At 41.7% G+C, this 16,448-nt stretch overlaps 2 protein-coding genes and 1 gene segment (V, D, J or C); all 3 read left to right on the top strand.

Annotated features, from left to right (window-relative positions):
- LOC120572047 overlaps positions 1-16,448 on the top strand; it is a 217,143-nt gene that overhangs the window by 135,810 nt on the left and 64,885 nt on the right.
- LOC120572044 (CD209 antigen-like protein C) overlaps positions 1-16,448 on the top strand; it is a 56,232-nt gene that overhangs the window by 379 nt on the left and 39,405 nt on the right. Inside the window, exons 2-3 of one of the 2 annotated variants that reach the window (XM_039821248.1) lie at positions 14,979-15,033; positions 15,275-15,385. In XM_039821248.1, coding sequence (XP_039677182.1) covers positions 14,979-15,033; positions 15,275-15,385 — 166 coding nt within the window. Of the gene's footprint in view, positions 1-14,802; positions 15,034-15,274; positions 15,386-16,448 lie in introns of those variants that run through there. The other variant, XM_039821247.1, reaches the window with a different exon arrangement.
- On the top strand, positions 18-10,412 carry LOC120572085 (C-type lectin domain family 4 member M-like). Its single transcript, XM_039821264.1, has 7 exons — positions 18-83; positions 3,820-3,939; positions 5,000-5,089; positions 5,628-5,759; positions 5,906-6,054; positions 6,471-6,577; positions 10,127-10,412. The coding sequence occupies exons 2-7, from the start codon at positions 3,906-3,908 to the stop codon at positions 10,257-10,259; spliced, it is 645 nt and encodes a 214-aa protein (XP_039677198.1). The 5' UTR covers positions 18-83; positions 3,820-3,905; the 3' UTR covers positions 10,260-10,412.

Genomic DNA, 16,448 nt, shown 5'->3' on the forward strand with positions numbered 1-16,448 from the left:
AATGGAGTGGTGGGAGGTGGAAATACATGAGAGCACAGACGCTATCAGAGATGATCACACTGATAATCAGTCACACGGAGGAGGTAAGTGAAAAATTATGACAAATCAATATCATAAATACTCATGCTGATCTGTTTGTGTGTGGCTGTACCTTCAAGGTATGTTGGACTGATATGTAAACTCTACGTTTGCTCTCAGTTTAGTTTGTCAGTCTCAGCTATCAAATCCCAACGATACTGCTGCCCATCTATGTTTGTCTCTAGAGATGTACATGTACAGTATGGAAACCTTGTGTTTTGCAGCTCTTTCCTGTAGTTAGTTTTATTATGTTCTGCTAAAAGTATCAGAGCTCTCTGGTTAGAAGACTCCTTTCCAAGTGTTGGGATGCTTTTATATTAAGAAATGATGCACAATGTGTTTGGTTGTGGTAACATTTAACTGACAAGTGTCATTTCTGAGATCTGAGGAAGCATCAACTCTGGTAAAGACATGAAACCACATGACAGGAAGGAGGGAAGTACAGCGTGATGAAGTCTGTTGAATATCATTAGCAATGTAGAACCAAAAAAGAGAGAGAGAGAGAGGAAAGTCACTATAAGGCAGCTTTTTTATTGCGTCAGTTCTGCAATTAAATGGTCCATTACAAGATTTCAGATGAGTTTATATTTGTTTAACATTAGTATAATAATCTCTTTACCTAGGTTTAATCATTTCTTTAAGGGCGCTTTCACACCTATAGTTCACCAGACTCAACAGACACCAGATTCGGGGGTGTCGTTGCAGCATTGTTGCATTTATTTATTTGGTTGGGTTTGTGTTCACACTGCACTTTGTCAAAGACACCAACCACTGTTAACAAATGTAACATGGTGGAAATAGTCGCTTCTCTTATTGGACAGAATATCTGAGTGAAACCTGCCGACACTTCTGGTCTCAGAAATAAAGGAGCAACACCACATTTATAATGACTTGGGTTTCCTGGTTTTGCTTCAGTGTTGATGATGTCACTCAGACTGATGATGTCACACAGACTGATGAAGTCACACAGACGACCAGCGATGTGGGCTCAGAACAGCTTATGCATCTGACAGTTATCATCCCTTAAATCATATATACCTGTAAGTCTATAAATAGTGTGCTAGGTTGAAGCTGCAGGCCAGTAAATGCTCTGTTTGTGGGTTGTTGTGTGATTACCTGTCCCCGCCCCTATGTGTTACACCTGCGTCTCATTGCCCCCCCTGTCTAGTGTAGTTAAGTTCAGTCTTCCCCTCACTCCTGTGCGAGATCGTCTGTTTTCCTTGTGTGCAGCCTTCGAGCGTTTTTCCCTGTTTCCTGTGCTCTTGAGTTCCTGATTCCCGTTGAGTTTGACCATTACCTGTTTTTGGACTGACCCCTTGCCTGTTGATTTTTAAACTGCTGCTTGTGCGTTTTGTTTGTGCTTCAAATAAAGCTTTTGGATTTATACCTACCTGACACGTGCTTTTGTGGGGCCATTGTGCCTCTGTGTGATTGTGCCTCTGTGTGCCTGACAATACCAACATTTGCAGCATCCTGAGCCTTTTTGGTAAGGTTACTAGGAAAGCTCATCCCAGAATAATTTTATTCTCCCTGAAACAAGTTTTATTTTTATTTTGAAATAAGTATACCAAAAAAAAAAATCGCACTTTTTTTGCAATTTTCACTGTCTCTCGCAACTTCATTGCAACAAAAATACAAAAGACATCGCAACTTTTAGCGCAATTTTTTACAAAAGCTCCCACAAAATCATGCATTTTGGGCCCCAACAATCTCCAAAAAAAGGCCGTGAAATCCTGGAGGAACAGATAATTTTTTTTTTTTTACATATCTTTATAGAATTTCCAAGGGGCACATATAACACAAAGTAAGACAGTCATGGAGTAAATAATAAAGCCTTCTTTTTAGCCCACCCACAACCCCTTAAAAAACAACTAAGACAACAACAAAAACAACATCAAAAACAGAAGGTTTGCACAGTTGAGGCATACTCAATGTAATCAGTTAGAATGGGTTACTTAAGCCATTGTGTGTTATCTGGAAATGTACTTTGAGATCTCAGACCATGCTAAACCATAGAGACCACTCTGAAGGGTCCGTGCACCATCCTCCCCAATATAGTCCAAGAAGGGGTCCCAGATTTTGAAAAATTGAAAAGGCATGTCTCTGAGTCAGAAGTTAATAGCTTCTAATGGGAGAAGTTCCAACACGCTCCGAGTCCATTGTGAAATCGTGGGAACAGAGTCTGAGATCCACAGAAGAAGAATGCATCTCCTTGCATTAAAGAGAAGCACCTCCAGCAGCCTTAGTTTGGAGGAGCCGAGACCCAGTGCTTTAGGATTTAACCCCAGAACACAGCCAACAGGGGTAAGAGTTAGTTTGTTCTTGAATATAACATCAATTTCCTGACATATGTTGACCCAGAAGTCATCAATAAAGGGGCATTCAAATATACAGTGAAAATATGTACCTTCAGAAATCTTACATTTATTACAAAATTTCAAGAGCAACGGTTTAAACCTATTGCGTTTCACCGGTGTGATTTGGAGCCTGTGTATGACCCTAAATTGCATCTCCCTGGCTTTGTTGGTAAATAAGCAACCTGCAGGGCCTGACCAAACCCCATCCCACACATCGTCGAAAACCCATTAGGATGCAACTTAGTATTAGAAAAAATGAAGGTGCGTATTTGCAAATACCTAAAAAAGTTATTCAGCGGAAGATTGTACTTCTCTCTGAGCTGATCAAAAGACAACACAGTGCCCTCTGTCAGCGAGTCACCCACTGTCTTTATACCCCTACTAAACCACAGTGAGAAGGCTTGGTCGGCCAGACCAGGAGGAAAATCTGGGTTCAAATGGACAGGTGTAAGGAGAGGAAATAAAACATCTTGGTCTTCTAACTTTCTTATCATCCTCCAGACTTTTAAAGTATTATGTAAAATAAAATTGCCCTTTAAGTAAAGGTGAGCCTACTCCTTAGATGCATATAATATATGCTGCAAAGGAATAGGGGCCACTGGGGCAGCCTCCGAACCAAGCCAGGTGGATTCAGCGCCCTTGTCAAACCAGTGCCAAATATAGGTGCAAAGAGATGCTAACTGATAGCATCTAAAATCCGGTACTGCCAAGCCCCCTTCCTCGTTAACAGAGCAGGGATCATTTGGAAAGGATACAGTAACCGGGAAGGTATATTTCTGCAATATCAACCATGATCCCACATTGTGCGCACAATAGATTTGCTGAGATACCTGTGCGGTATGAGACTCTGTGTACAAGACCTCCTGATAAACATATTAACATAACTAAAAAACAATGTGGAAAAAAGTAAAAGAGAAAAAGATAAACAAACCAACCCAGCCCTCCCCAAAACGCTTCCCTGAACTAAGCGTCTACAGCCAACATTATTCATCTTAACTGTGCATTAAACCAGTGCTCCACAAGTAACCATATATAGTTATAAACGTCTATAAAACACATTATGAAAACACATTTAAACAGGACAAAGCATAAATAATATTCTGACTCACCACCTTCAGACACATATAGGGAAGCCGTGTATAACAGAGGAGCCTACATAATAAGTCGGCCTATCTGAGAAAGAAAAGAAAAAAGAGGAAGCGGTCCTCCACCGTCCAGAGTGGTCAGCCTGTGTGTAGCTATAAAGAGACCGACCTCAATCACCGGTGAAAAGTTGTCCAGTAGCGTCGTTCACCCGGTCCACCCGTTGAGTCGGGACTATGGCCTAAGACTCATGTTGTGTCCCTGTAATGGACCTTGCTCTCTGTGTGCTTTACCACTTTAGGACCAGACACTGAGAGGCATCCTCCAGCTGTCCAAAGGAAGACTTTCAGGGCTGCAGCACTCTGTCTGGCAGTGCTCTGCTTTCTGATGATGACTGGAATCATCCTCTTATCTGTATACTGTAAGATAAAATACACTTCACAACTACTGAGCCACAAATACTGAACCAATCCATTTAATGTACTTAAATCAGCATCAGGCTCTAAAGGAAAGGTTCAGGTTTTTACTGACATGCCATATATATGCTGAAATAGTTATTAGTCGCTGTAATTATTCCTACTGTCTATATCATCTGTTAAGTGATCCCTTCCTAACACGATTCCAATGTAAGAAATACGGGGGCAAAAACCAAGGGGATAAGCGAGCGTCCACAAAGCGTACCTCCTATGGAGAGATTGTAGGCTAATAAACCATCACCTCCCTCCATCATATCCCATTGACTGCCATTCATTTTGGTGCCACTTTGACAGCGAATAACTTTACATCTGAAGCGTTTAAAGACTCTATTTGTAGTAGTAGAGAAATTACCGTACAGTCAGGAGAAGCTCGCAGGCAGTTTGGACTTACATTAGCTCTTTAAGTTTAATTACTAATGTTAACTAGCATGTTAGTGATCAGTAATTAGCCTGTGTCTATGTTATCTCCTTACATATACCTTAGCTCTCCATCTCTGTAAGATTGGTAGTGATTGAGATTTCTCTTGGCACAGCTACCAGAAGACTTCACACTTTCAGACAGGTTGCTCACGTCACATCTTTCAAGCTAGTTGCTGTCAGTAGCGTCGCCAGCACCGAAAAGTGCTTTTAATTCATTTCACTGGTCTCCGTAGAAATCAACGGGTTCACATTGTCCATTTCTTTAACTGTCTATAGCAAAAACCAGTCTTCATTCTGTGTTAACATTCAGCTGAAACTTTATAAAAAATAAAAATTTCTTTATACCACCACTCAGCAAGGAAACACTGTCAGTGGAAACATGAAGAGAGAAAATTGTAATAAAGACATATTCAGTTTGGGAAAGTCAGACTAATGAGACCTCATACAAGCTTTGGCTCATTTTCGCACACGACAAAGACTGTGGTTTAATGTCCCAAATATTTGTCTTTAGTTTGAAGCAGAATGATTTGCTGCTGTTGGTCTTTTTTTTTTTACTTTGTTATGGATTTCATATTCATCTTTCAGTCACTTTGCTGCAGACCAGATACGACCAACTGAGCAACAACAACACTCAGTTACAGGAGGAAGTAAAGCAGCTGAAGAACAGAACTGAAGGTAAGAAAAGTTTAAAACCAGTAAACTCCTGTATTATACACATTTACAGCATTTGGAGTGCCGACTAACCCACCAACTGTGAAATAAGACAACTCAGTCAGTTTTTTTCACGGCTGCCTAGATGAGGAAACGTGATTCAACAAACTATTCACATTTGACTCCCCTTCCTCTGTCACAGTCAGGCTCATTAGAATATACTTCCCCTGTCTGAGTATCTCCGCCTACGGCTTAACAACTACCTTTTGCATAGCTGCGCCATATTTTTTAAATAAGCCAATCAGAGCAGACTGGGTTTTTACAGGAGGGGTCTTAAAGAGACAGGCGCTAAAACAGAGGATGTTTTGGTTCTTGTTCACGCTTGATGCTTCAGTTAAGAAGTCAGTAATCCTCTATTTACTATTTACAACACCTCATATTTATTTAGTCGATTTACTCTTTCATAGTTTCAAATGCTTATTTTACATTATTTTTTACCTTTCTTTATGTAACTGTTGTTATTTCTGTCCTCAATAAAGGCTCACCTTATCTTGTATTTCAGTCACTTTGCTGCAGAACAGATACGACCAACTGAGCAACAACAACAGTCGGTTACAGAGCAGCTACCAAACACTGAGTGTAAATCACAGTCAGTTACAGGATGAAGTAAAGCAGCTGAAGAACAGAATTAAAGGTGAGAAAAGTTTAAAACCAGTAAACTCCTGTATTATACACATTTACATCATAGATCTTAATTGTGTAGTTACCGTTGATAATAACTGTTTCAACTCCAAGTCTTATCACTTTGACACTGAGTGGTGTGAAATCTGTCTTTAAAAGTTGTTGTTAAAAGCTGTCCTCGTGGATGGACGACATTTGGAAACAGTTGGTACTTTAAATCAGAAGAGAAGAAGACTTGGTCTGGAAGCAGAGCTGACTGTGAGCAGAGAGGAGCAGATCTGGTCGTCATAAACAACAAAAAGGAACAGGTGAGTGTGTTTGTTTCTGAGTGAGTGATTTTAGAGAAAAATTAATTTAATGGAAATATTTAAATATACATAATGTAAATTTGGAATCTTTGGAAAATGAACCTGAAATGTTTATTTTCCTTTTTAAAATGCATTCCTATGAAATGAAATGTTAACTGTCTTATGAGTAGCCTACAAAATATGCACTTCCTCATGCGTTCTCTGTTTCTCTGCTGAGTATAAATGTCTTTCTTCTCTTTCCTCCATTACTAATGTGTGTTTACTGTCATGCTGTTGGGTCCAGTCCTCAGTGTGTGGTGGACCGAGGGATCCCTCTTGTGTTTGTTGTGGCTGATGAAGTCACAAGATGACTTTACTACAACAGAAATGCTGAACTGTGAACAGAGAAATGATTGTTGTCTCTCGTCAACTACTAGGAGTTTGTCTCTGAGCTGAGTAAGGATGGAGAGTCCTGGATTGGTCTATGGAAGGAATGGACACAAGGAGGATGGGAATGGGTGGACGGATCACCGCTGACAGAAACGTGAGACATTTTAAAGGTTTTTCGTTTACATCACAATTCCATCATGGTCACTGTTTATTGAAGGATGCTGATTTGATTGGTTTCCCTGGAGAGAGAGAGAGAGAGAGAGAGAGAGACAGAGAGAGATTTTGATTTTCAAAAGAACTTTATTATATCCATCTCGTTATTTACAAAATAATCTCTTTTCAAAACAACAGGCCAATAAATACATACAAATACACTTAATTAAATGACATCACCTCCTGAGAAAAGATGAGTTGGTCTCCTTCAACAGATCACCATGAGCCCAGATCACACTGAACTGATCCACATCTTTCATCTTTATAATAATTAAAATCAATCCTGATTCAATCCTGATTCTGGCTTTCACCATCCGAGTAAACAGTAGATTCACATTAATGTCAACAGAGTCATCCACCTTCCTCTTCCTGTTCACATACACAGCCATCCATGATTGGCCCAAGATGAAGTTTAACAGCTGACATTTATGTTTAGCAAACTTCCTGTACCTGAAGCCAAGGATGAACTTTTGTTTAGAGAAAAGCTCCCCTACCTTACTGAACAGTTTCTCCAGCAACAAGAACAACGGAGGCAGCACACTCTCTCACAATAACAGTGGAACACAGTTTCTGTTTCATCACAACAAGGACATTTGTTGCTAACACCAGGACTAATGACAAGCAGAAACACACTGGATTCAGTTAAACTATGGTACACAGAGCTAATACACCTGCATTGGTAGTAGACAGACAGGTAGAGAGAGAGACAGTTACACAAATACACACGATGAGTAGTAGACAGACAGGTAGAAGAGAGACAGGTACACGGAGCTAAACACCACGGTCAGTAGTAGACAGACAGGTAGAGAGAGAGACAGGTACACAGAGCTAAAAAATACCAGTCAGTATTAGACAGACAGGTAGAGAAAGAGACAGGTACACGGAGCTAAACACCACGGTCAGTAGTAGACAGACAGGTAAGAGAGAGACAGGTACACAGAGCTAAACACCAGCAGTCGTAGTAGACAGACAGTTAGAGAGAGAGACAGGTACAGAGAGCTAAACACCACAGTCAGTAGTAGACAGACAGGTAGAGAGAGACAGGTACACAGAGCTAAACACCACAGTCAGTAGTAGAAAACAGGAAGGTAGAGACAGGTACACAGAGCTAAACGGCAGTAGTAGACAGACAGGTAGAGAGAGAGACAGGTACACAGAGCTAAACACCACGGTCAGTAGTAGACAGACAGGTAGAGAGAGAGACAGGTACACAGAGCTAAACACCACAGTCAGTAGTAGACAGACAGGTAGAGAGAGAGACAGGTAAACGGAGCTAAACCCCACAGTCAGTGGTAGACAGACAGGTAGAGAGAGAGACAGGTAAACGGAGCCACAGACACAATCCTTCTTAGTCTTCAATCAAAAGATTTGAAACTAAGTTAAAAGAAGAATATACAGAACAATGGCGAAATGAAATTAAAATACAACACAAACTCCTCTGTTATCAATCCCTGAACAGAGATATCCAACTGGCCGAATATCTCAAAACAAAAAATCCAAAAGAAAAACCAATTTTAACAAAATACAGAGTCAATGGCTATGTTTCCATCGACCCGTTTTTATCAGAATTAAGTGATATCGAATGAAAAATACCTTATGGAAACGACTGAATTTCATGAATATCGACTCAAATGAAATGCGTTCGGTCTCATCGGATTTTCTCTTGATCGATATAATCGCATAAAACCGCGCTGATGGAAACGTTATTTGCCGAATAAATAATGAATTGCGATTAAGTTTTAGGTCATTTTATGGTTGCAACCCGCCACAAAACGAAGAAGAAGAAGTTTCAGTTCATTTCCGCCCAGTATTTCCGCTCTGTTTGCAAAACAAAAACAGATGTAAGTGGACAAACGAGGAGACAAGATACTTTTTTGATTTAATTTACCAGAAAAATATAACGGCTATTTTAGATCTATGAAAAAGAATCTAAGAAACGCCATCATTTATCAGGAGCTCGCGAAGGAAATGACCAACAGTTACGACAGGGACATTAAACGCTTAACTGGAAAAGCTTAACGTGGTTTAATGTATCTAAACAACGATGATCATCACCAGATTTATCATGGTCATATCTGGTCATGAACACTTAAGCCTGTCAAAAAAGTAAATCGAAATCCAACGATTATAGAAGTTATCTCACGATACTTAAACCATGTTAAGCTTTTTCACGTTAAGTGTTTTAGAATACCCTTCGACAAGCCATGGGACGTCCTGCAGAGTAAATGGAAGGCGCTCAAACAGCGATAACGGCTCAAAAAAGAAGATACTCGCAGTGGTGCCGGATGGAAAATATAAGGCAAGTTCCACCTTTTTGATGAGCTGGATCAGATCCTCGGCCAAAGGTCCATCGGAGCTTAGGCTATAGCTTGGCTTCTAATATTAACAACTACTTTTGTCTAGCAAAACTTTGATCGCAAAAGTTCGCTTGAATCTTGTGCGATTCAGTTCAAAAATGAATGGAAACACCATAAAATGTCTTACATCAATTCGATATACCAATTTAATCGCAAAACAGCATGTGACGTCATCACGCAGAGGTTTTTATTCGCTTTAAAGCTGTTGGATGGAAACACACTTTCACCAGCTTTATTCGCATGAGTTTTTTTACCGAACTTCAGATAATTCGATTGACAAGTGGATGGAAACTTAGCTTGTGACTATGAGCTGGAAATTGAAAGAGGTAGACATTTAAAATAGTGGAGACCAAGAGAGGAACGTGTCTGTACACACTGCCACCAGGACATCCAAACAGAATTACATTTCCTATGTACATGTCCCAAATATGAAGACTTAAGAACCAAATATTTCCAATTTGAAAAACATATACCAGGCTTCACTACCTACACTGAGGACAACAAGTTTCCTCTTTATTAGGGGAAGATAAAAACACAGCGTGGCTAGTAGCTAAATATGTCTTCTCCTGCCACGATACAAGGCAAAATAAATAGAGAATTGTATATATTATCATTTTTATTATTCTTTGATTTCTTTTTCTTTCTTTCTTTATATATATATATAAACTTGTATTATTATATCAGATATATTTACTCCTTGTTGTTGTTTATATGTGTGTTTGTTCTTATGCTTCGGCAACACAGATGTATTTTTGTTTGTCATGCCAATAAAGCAAATTGAAATTGAAAAATTGAGAGAGAGACAGAAAGCGAGAGAGAGAGAGACAGAGGGAGACAGAGAGAGAGAGAGAAAGAGAGAGAGAGACAGAGATAGACAGAGAGATAGAGAGAGAAACAGAGAGAGAGAAACAGAGACAGAAAGAGAAAGAGAGATAGAGAGCGAGAGGCACTGAACAAGGTTTCATACTTTCATCAGCAGCTGTTACAGATTACATCGATTCACAAAACTTAGTCTTAAACGAGTTATTGAAATAATTTGATTATGTACAGATAATATAAATATTTAAAGTGAAACGGAACAACAATCAGGAGTTTCAGCTCTTTGATAAAAGAACATTTTATTTATCTGACAGGTTCTGGGCAGCAGGACAGCCTCTCCATGATAGTGAATGGAACCCTGGGACATGCTGCGATCAACAAGGAAAATGGACACAAGGATATTCTAATGATAATAGGAAGTGGATATGTGAGAAAAAAATTATCTGAACTCTTTGATGACAGAGAGGTGTGTAGTGTTGGGATCAGCTTTGTTAAATCAGACCAATTCTTTAACATTTGCTCAGCTGTTTATTCTGTGTTGCTAAATAACCTGATTACAGAGATATTGTTCCTCTGTCCTTCATAGTGCACAATCTGGTTAGAAGTCATGTGTACATACTTACCCTGTAGTCCTACAGGATTATTATAATAAAAGCTAATAAAAACATGGATTAGCAGGTTGCCTTTAACTTGGTTTATGTAGTTGATTATAACGTTTGTAATCAGTTAGTTAGAAGTTTTTCCTTAGAACATTTTACACTCCACACAAAATAAAACCCCTCACCACCATCTCCCTCCCAAAACCCCATCCCCACAACCAATTAAATCATTAGTATTATTTTTGTTGACTGTAACCTTAACAACTATTGTATTTGTATCTTTAATTTTAGCCTGTATTCCTTTCATGAAAGTTTTTAATTGCTCTTTAATGTTTGATGTAAAGCATTTTGAATTGCCTTGTTGCTGAAATGTGCTATAGAAATAAAGATGCCTTGCCCTACAACCTCCAGCCTGTCAGTCTGTCTCCAGGGCATAGAGAACACTGTTGAGCCTGTCTGTCTCAGAGGAAGTGTAACATTAACCGCGCTATACGGCCGCTTTTTCGCTCGTGATTATATTATATTGCAGTAAGCGCTGTCTGTGTGGAGTTTTGAAAAGTGTAACCACACTTGTGACCACATTTCCGTGACTCGCTGTGACTTGAAGCTGCAGAGGAGACGTAGTTTGCTCCGTCTGCACCGCAGCTCTGTGTCAAGTCAATTTATTAATAGAGCACATTTAAAACCAACCTAGGCTGAACAAAGTGCTGTACAAAGTTATATTATGTTATAAAAACAAAGGAAGACAATAAAAATATAGACACAATGAACATCATACAAACAACACAATTCCATACAAATGTCCCTAAACTAAATCATACGTCTCAGCTTGACTCAAACCAGCTGATGGTGTCGCTGCGACTCAGCTGTTCAAGTCCACCCAAAGGACGGTAACGTTATATGGTCAAGCGAGATAGAGTGACTGAAGAGAGAGCGCCCAGCGGCGTTAGAACAGAGCCGTGAATCAGAGAAATAAAACGTTTTTGCTGATTCATCACTAGAAATGTAACTGTAGCAAGCATCTCACTGCCACTAACGTTATCCACATTCATATTTACACAAAACAAATGGTATATAATCCAGCTACAGAAAAGTCTAAAAGTCAGAAGTTAGGACGGGAGTGCAAAGAGTGGTTGCTATGGTTCTGTTGACAGTTGAGTTGAGTTCCGTTGCTCTGATTGGTTGTAGGTCTATCCAATTGAGTGCAGAGGCATTTTCTTTCCTGGTTCGGTTGAAACACGCCCCATAATCGCAACCCAGTGGAGCAGTATCAGACTCAGATTCTGACTAGAATCTGAGTATGACCACATCAGGCTATCAGTTTTCCAGAGCTACATGCAAATCAGAGTCAGTACTACTCCAGTCCAGATGGGGGTGGTAACGCACCTGAATCTGTAACTGCTAAAAAGAGTCACAAGAGAAATAACTTGTGCATTTTAAGTTCAGTTACAACAGCAACACTTTAGCTAACTAGCCATTAACACATGCATAACCTAATACACATGGAAGATTTGCAAAAATGGACTACGAGTGCTGTCATGCTTTGCACCGCTTGCCATGGGCTGGCAGCGTTTCGGCAGTTGTGTTTGGTCCGGCTGCTGTCCCGGGCCTCGGGCGCCGGGGTGGGGGGCCAGGGTTTTCGTTCTTGTTCGGTCTCGTTGGTGCTGTTTGCGTCGGGGCCGGAGTCCTGTTGGTGCCGGATTTCGGTGCCCAACCCTAGGGGCGGGTGGCGTGCCTCGCTGGAGCCCTCTTTGACAGGGGGGGGGCTCCCGCTGTTTTCCCCTGCCGGCTCTCTCGCAATGGAGGTGTGCGATTGTCCCGGGGGCACAATGGCCAGTGCTGTCACGGTGGGCGCTGGCCCTCTTCCTTGGGGGTGGCTGCCTGGGGGTTGGTCTTGGCCAGCCTCAGGCTTGTGGGGCTCAGGGGTCGCTGGCTCTGCCTGCACTCGGGAGGGGTGGCCTCAGGCTCGACTGGGGGGATGCCATCGCTCTCTGGCGGTGGGGGGGCTTCCCGCCATGGCTCTCTGCTGTCCTCCCTTGGGGTGGGGCATGGCATGTGGTCTCGGTTCCTTTGCGCTTTCGGGGGGCTGCGGGGTGCCCTGGCTATTGGGGTTCCTGCCTGCTGCTGCTGGGGTCGGTGCATCGCGGTCGTGGCGTCCTGCTCTAACTAACTACATTGCATATGCACACACACACACACACACATTGACCCACACATAGACACACACACATACACACAGACACACATACACTCGCCCATAGACGCACACACATACACACAGACACACATATAGACACACACATGTAGGTTGTTATTTTGCTTGACTGTTCCTCATTTTCATTCTACCTCAGTTGTTTCCTCCTATCAGCTGTTTATTGCTGTTGTTCGGCTGGCTGCTTTGTCATTTTTTGTTGTTGTTGTTGTTGTTGTTTGTCTTTCTCCCCACCCCCCCTCCCCATTCTCTTGCAGGTATGGTCCCTTCTCTGTGGTGTCTGTCTGTGTGGTGTTTTTGTCCCCCACCCCCATTTCTGTCCCCCTGTCCAGCCCGGTGACAAATCATACCATAACTAAATAAATAATAATTTCCTTTCATCCTTCCTTCCTTCCTTCCTTCCCTCTTCTTTCCATCCTTCCTTCTCTGCATGTCTTTCCTTCCCTACCTCCTTTACATACTTTCTTTCTTACGTCTTCTTTCCTTCTTTCCCTTTTTCATTCTTCCTATTTCATCCTTCCATCCTTCCCTCTACTTTCTATCCTTCCCTCCTTGACTTCAAATCTCTTTCCCCAATACGTACTTCATTTCTTCTTTCCTTCCCTCCTTACATACTTACTTAAAAAGTTAAAAGTAGAGCTGCAAAGATTAATGGATAAGGTGTCAACTATTAAAATAATCGATTAATTGAAACAGACAGTTTCTCTGCCGCTCGGATCAAAACAGAAGTCGGCGGCGAGGACTGCAGAGTTTCTGAACCAACGAGCGACTTGGATCCAGCCGGCAGCTCAGAAGCAGCGAGCGACGGCCGACCACTCGCCGAGTCATCGAACACGGAAGACAGCGGCGACTGGGGAGAGGCAGCTGGACGTTGGAGACCGGAGGAAACAGGGGACAAAGTCCACCTCTGGACGGGACGGCGCCGAGTCCCGCCGATCCGTCCCGCCAGTCCCAGCTGGCGTTTGGCTGCAAAGTTTGGGGCAAGTCCTTCAAGAGGATCAGTCACCTGACCACGCACGCTTCGGCGCACCCGAGAGACTGCGGCCTGTGCAGGAAGCGCCTGGAGCAGACGGAGACCCTGGAGCTCCACCTGCACGTCCACCGGGACATGGCGTTCGGCTGCAGCGTCTGCGGCCAGAGCTTCACGCTGCACAGTTGTTACATTAAATCTAAAGAGAAGAAGACTTGGTATTGGAACAGGTTGATTTTCCTGAATTGGTCCTAGGTAGTCCCGGCCTACTCCGGTTGGTACCTTACAAAGTATAAAGTTCGATACCCACCCCTACCCTAAACCCACAGATAACGTTGGCTTTTCTGTGCTAAGAATATTTCCCAAATCTTAACCAAGGTCTCATTTACACTCGGCATTTCAAGTGTCTTATGTCATGATTAAATCCACAAGCAACACTTTTGTAAACACCTTGCCACATACTGTTCATGAGTCTCTGTTAGCCACGTCACTAATCTGATTACAGTCAGTCAGTTTTCCAGAGCTACATGTAAATCAGAGTCAGTACTACTCCAGTCCAGATGGTGGTGGTAATGCACCTGAAGCCACAAGAGAAATAACTGTAGGTTCAGTTACAACAACAACACTTCAGCTAACTAGCCATTAACACACACATATGCATAAACTATAACACATGGAAGACTTGCTACATTGGTCACTCATCTCTTCATCTTTTTTCTGTGCTCCTCTACTCTGTTCTGCATCTATGATCTGCTCTCTGTGTGTTACTAGCTGTGCATGTAGCAGAGCTTATTCTTTATTCCATCCAGCTGAACTTAAGGTAATTATCACAGACCCTGGTTGTGTGTCAGTAAAGAAGATGGTTTATCATGTGTTTTGTTTGTTTCACTAAAACATTAAAATGCACACCTAAACTTCACTTCCTCTAAAATAAGTGCCCAGGCCAACAACAGTTGCTGTGTCAGAGAGGTGTAAATGCAGCTATGCACAGATACTGTATGTTTATTTCCTCAATTTTACAGTCAGGAAGAAACACTTTTACTTTAAGATACTTTTATAAAGTTTATCTGAAGGGTTTCATAATTCCAATTCCCAAATGACTGAATGCCTAAATTTGAGTCATATTTTAAGTTAAGTGGGATTTTTTGTCTAACAGTAACAAATGTATAAGGGTGTGCATCTGTCTTATTGGTTTGTGCTGCAGCCACTTCCTGTGTTAAAGGAGTGACCAACTCAAAGACAGACAGTGAGACGGAGAATACGTTCAGTTCAGTTTTTAGTTTGTCAAGATGTCTGCAGATACTGTCGCTGCTCCACGTTTGAGCCTGAATGTGAGATATAACAGAAACGTCCAAGAGAACAGCGGAGAGGAAGAGGAGAGTCAGGTGGAGATCTTAGAGGATGAAGAGCATCACGCTGATCTCAGGCCACAAAGAGCCAGTAAGTCTGAAATGATGATTGTTGTAAAGGGGAAGTTCATCTCAGTTTACGTGTGGCTTTATAACAATTAGATACTGAATAATAATTCACAATTAATCAATCAATCCACCATTGGTCACCATTAACTCTGGGTCATTATCAGGTGTCTTGGTGCTGTAATCTGGTGCCTCGTGAGTCATTATTCTTATTGTTCAAACTTCAAACATAATAAAACATGTTCTGATGTATTGTGTCTCTGTAGGACCACACACTCAAAACAACCCTGCAGCCAACAACAGAAGGTGTTTCAAAGCTACTGCAGTGGCTCTGGGAGGGTTTTATCTTCTGATGTTGGCTGGACTCTTCATTCGCTGTGAGTATTTTGTTTTAATACAAACTGTCATATCTTAAAAGAGACATGTTATAAAAGCATACTTTTCCATTTCTTATATACATTTGGGTATCTGGAGTGCCGAACAATCCACCAACTGTGAAATAAGACAACTCAGTCAGTTTTTTCACGGCTGCCTAGATGAGGAAACATGATTCAACAAGCTGCTCACATTTGACTCCCCTTCCTCTGTCACAGTCAGGCTCATTAGAATATACTTCCCCTGTCTGAGTATCTCCACCCACAGCTTAACAACTACCTTTTGCATAGCTGCGCCATATTTTTTAAATAAGCCAATCAGAGCAGACTAAGCTTTTTCAAAAGGGGTCTTAAAGAGACAGGTGCTAAAACAGAGAATGTTTTGGTTCATGTACACTTGATACTTCAGTTAATTTGTTAAATTTAAAAAAAGCACCCCAAAGGGACTTACCATCTCCAACAGAAAACACTGTGCACCAACTGCTCCAAACAGCTCTACTGTAGTCCAGCCTTTACTTCAGAGACCAACATCGTCACTTTGTAACACACGTTATAATGCTCGCCTAGCTGCTAGCGTGGCAGCCCTCATAATCCGCTTTTGACTTGCTTGTAGTCCTTACCTAGGTACTGTCAGGGCACGCCCTCATACTCTGCTTCTGACTGGCTAGTAGTCCTTACCTAGGTACTGTCAGGGCACGCCCTCATACTCTGCTTCTGACTGGCTAGTAGTCCTTACCTAGGTACTGTCAGGGCACGCCCTCATACTCTGCTTCTGACTGGCTAGTAGTCCTTACCTAGCTACTGCGCAAGTGCGACTCCCAACAAAGATGGAACAGAAGTGAGATGTCTCACTCTGTAGCTACAACAGAGAGCTCAACACAAGGGGTGAAAAGAGGAGCTGCAGCAACGTGCAGTACAACAAAAATATGATGTTTTTGTTAAATTAAACCATGTTAACCTATTCTGGTACACCAGGTGAACCTGGAAATGAGCATAAAAAGAGCACATTAACAAGTCAGTTATAGTTACTACTTACAACACCTCAACATACACGACAGGTTAAAGA

Source organism: Perca fluviatilis, chromosome 13 (genome assembly GCF_010015445.1).
Source record: "Perca fluviatilis chromosome 13, GENO_Pfluv_1.0, whole genome shotgun sequence".
In the NCBI taxonomy this organism is placed as follows: domain Eukaryota; kingdom Metazoa; phylum Chordata; class Actinopteri; order Perciformes; family Percidae; genus Perca; species Perca fluviatilis.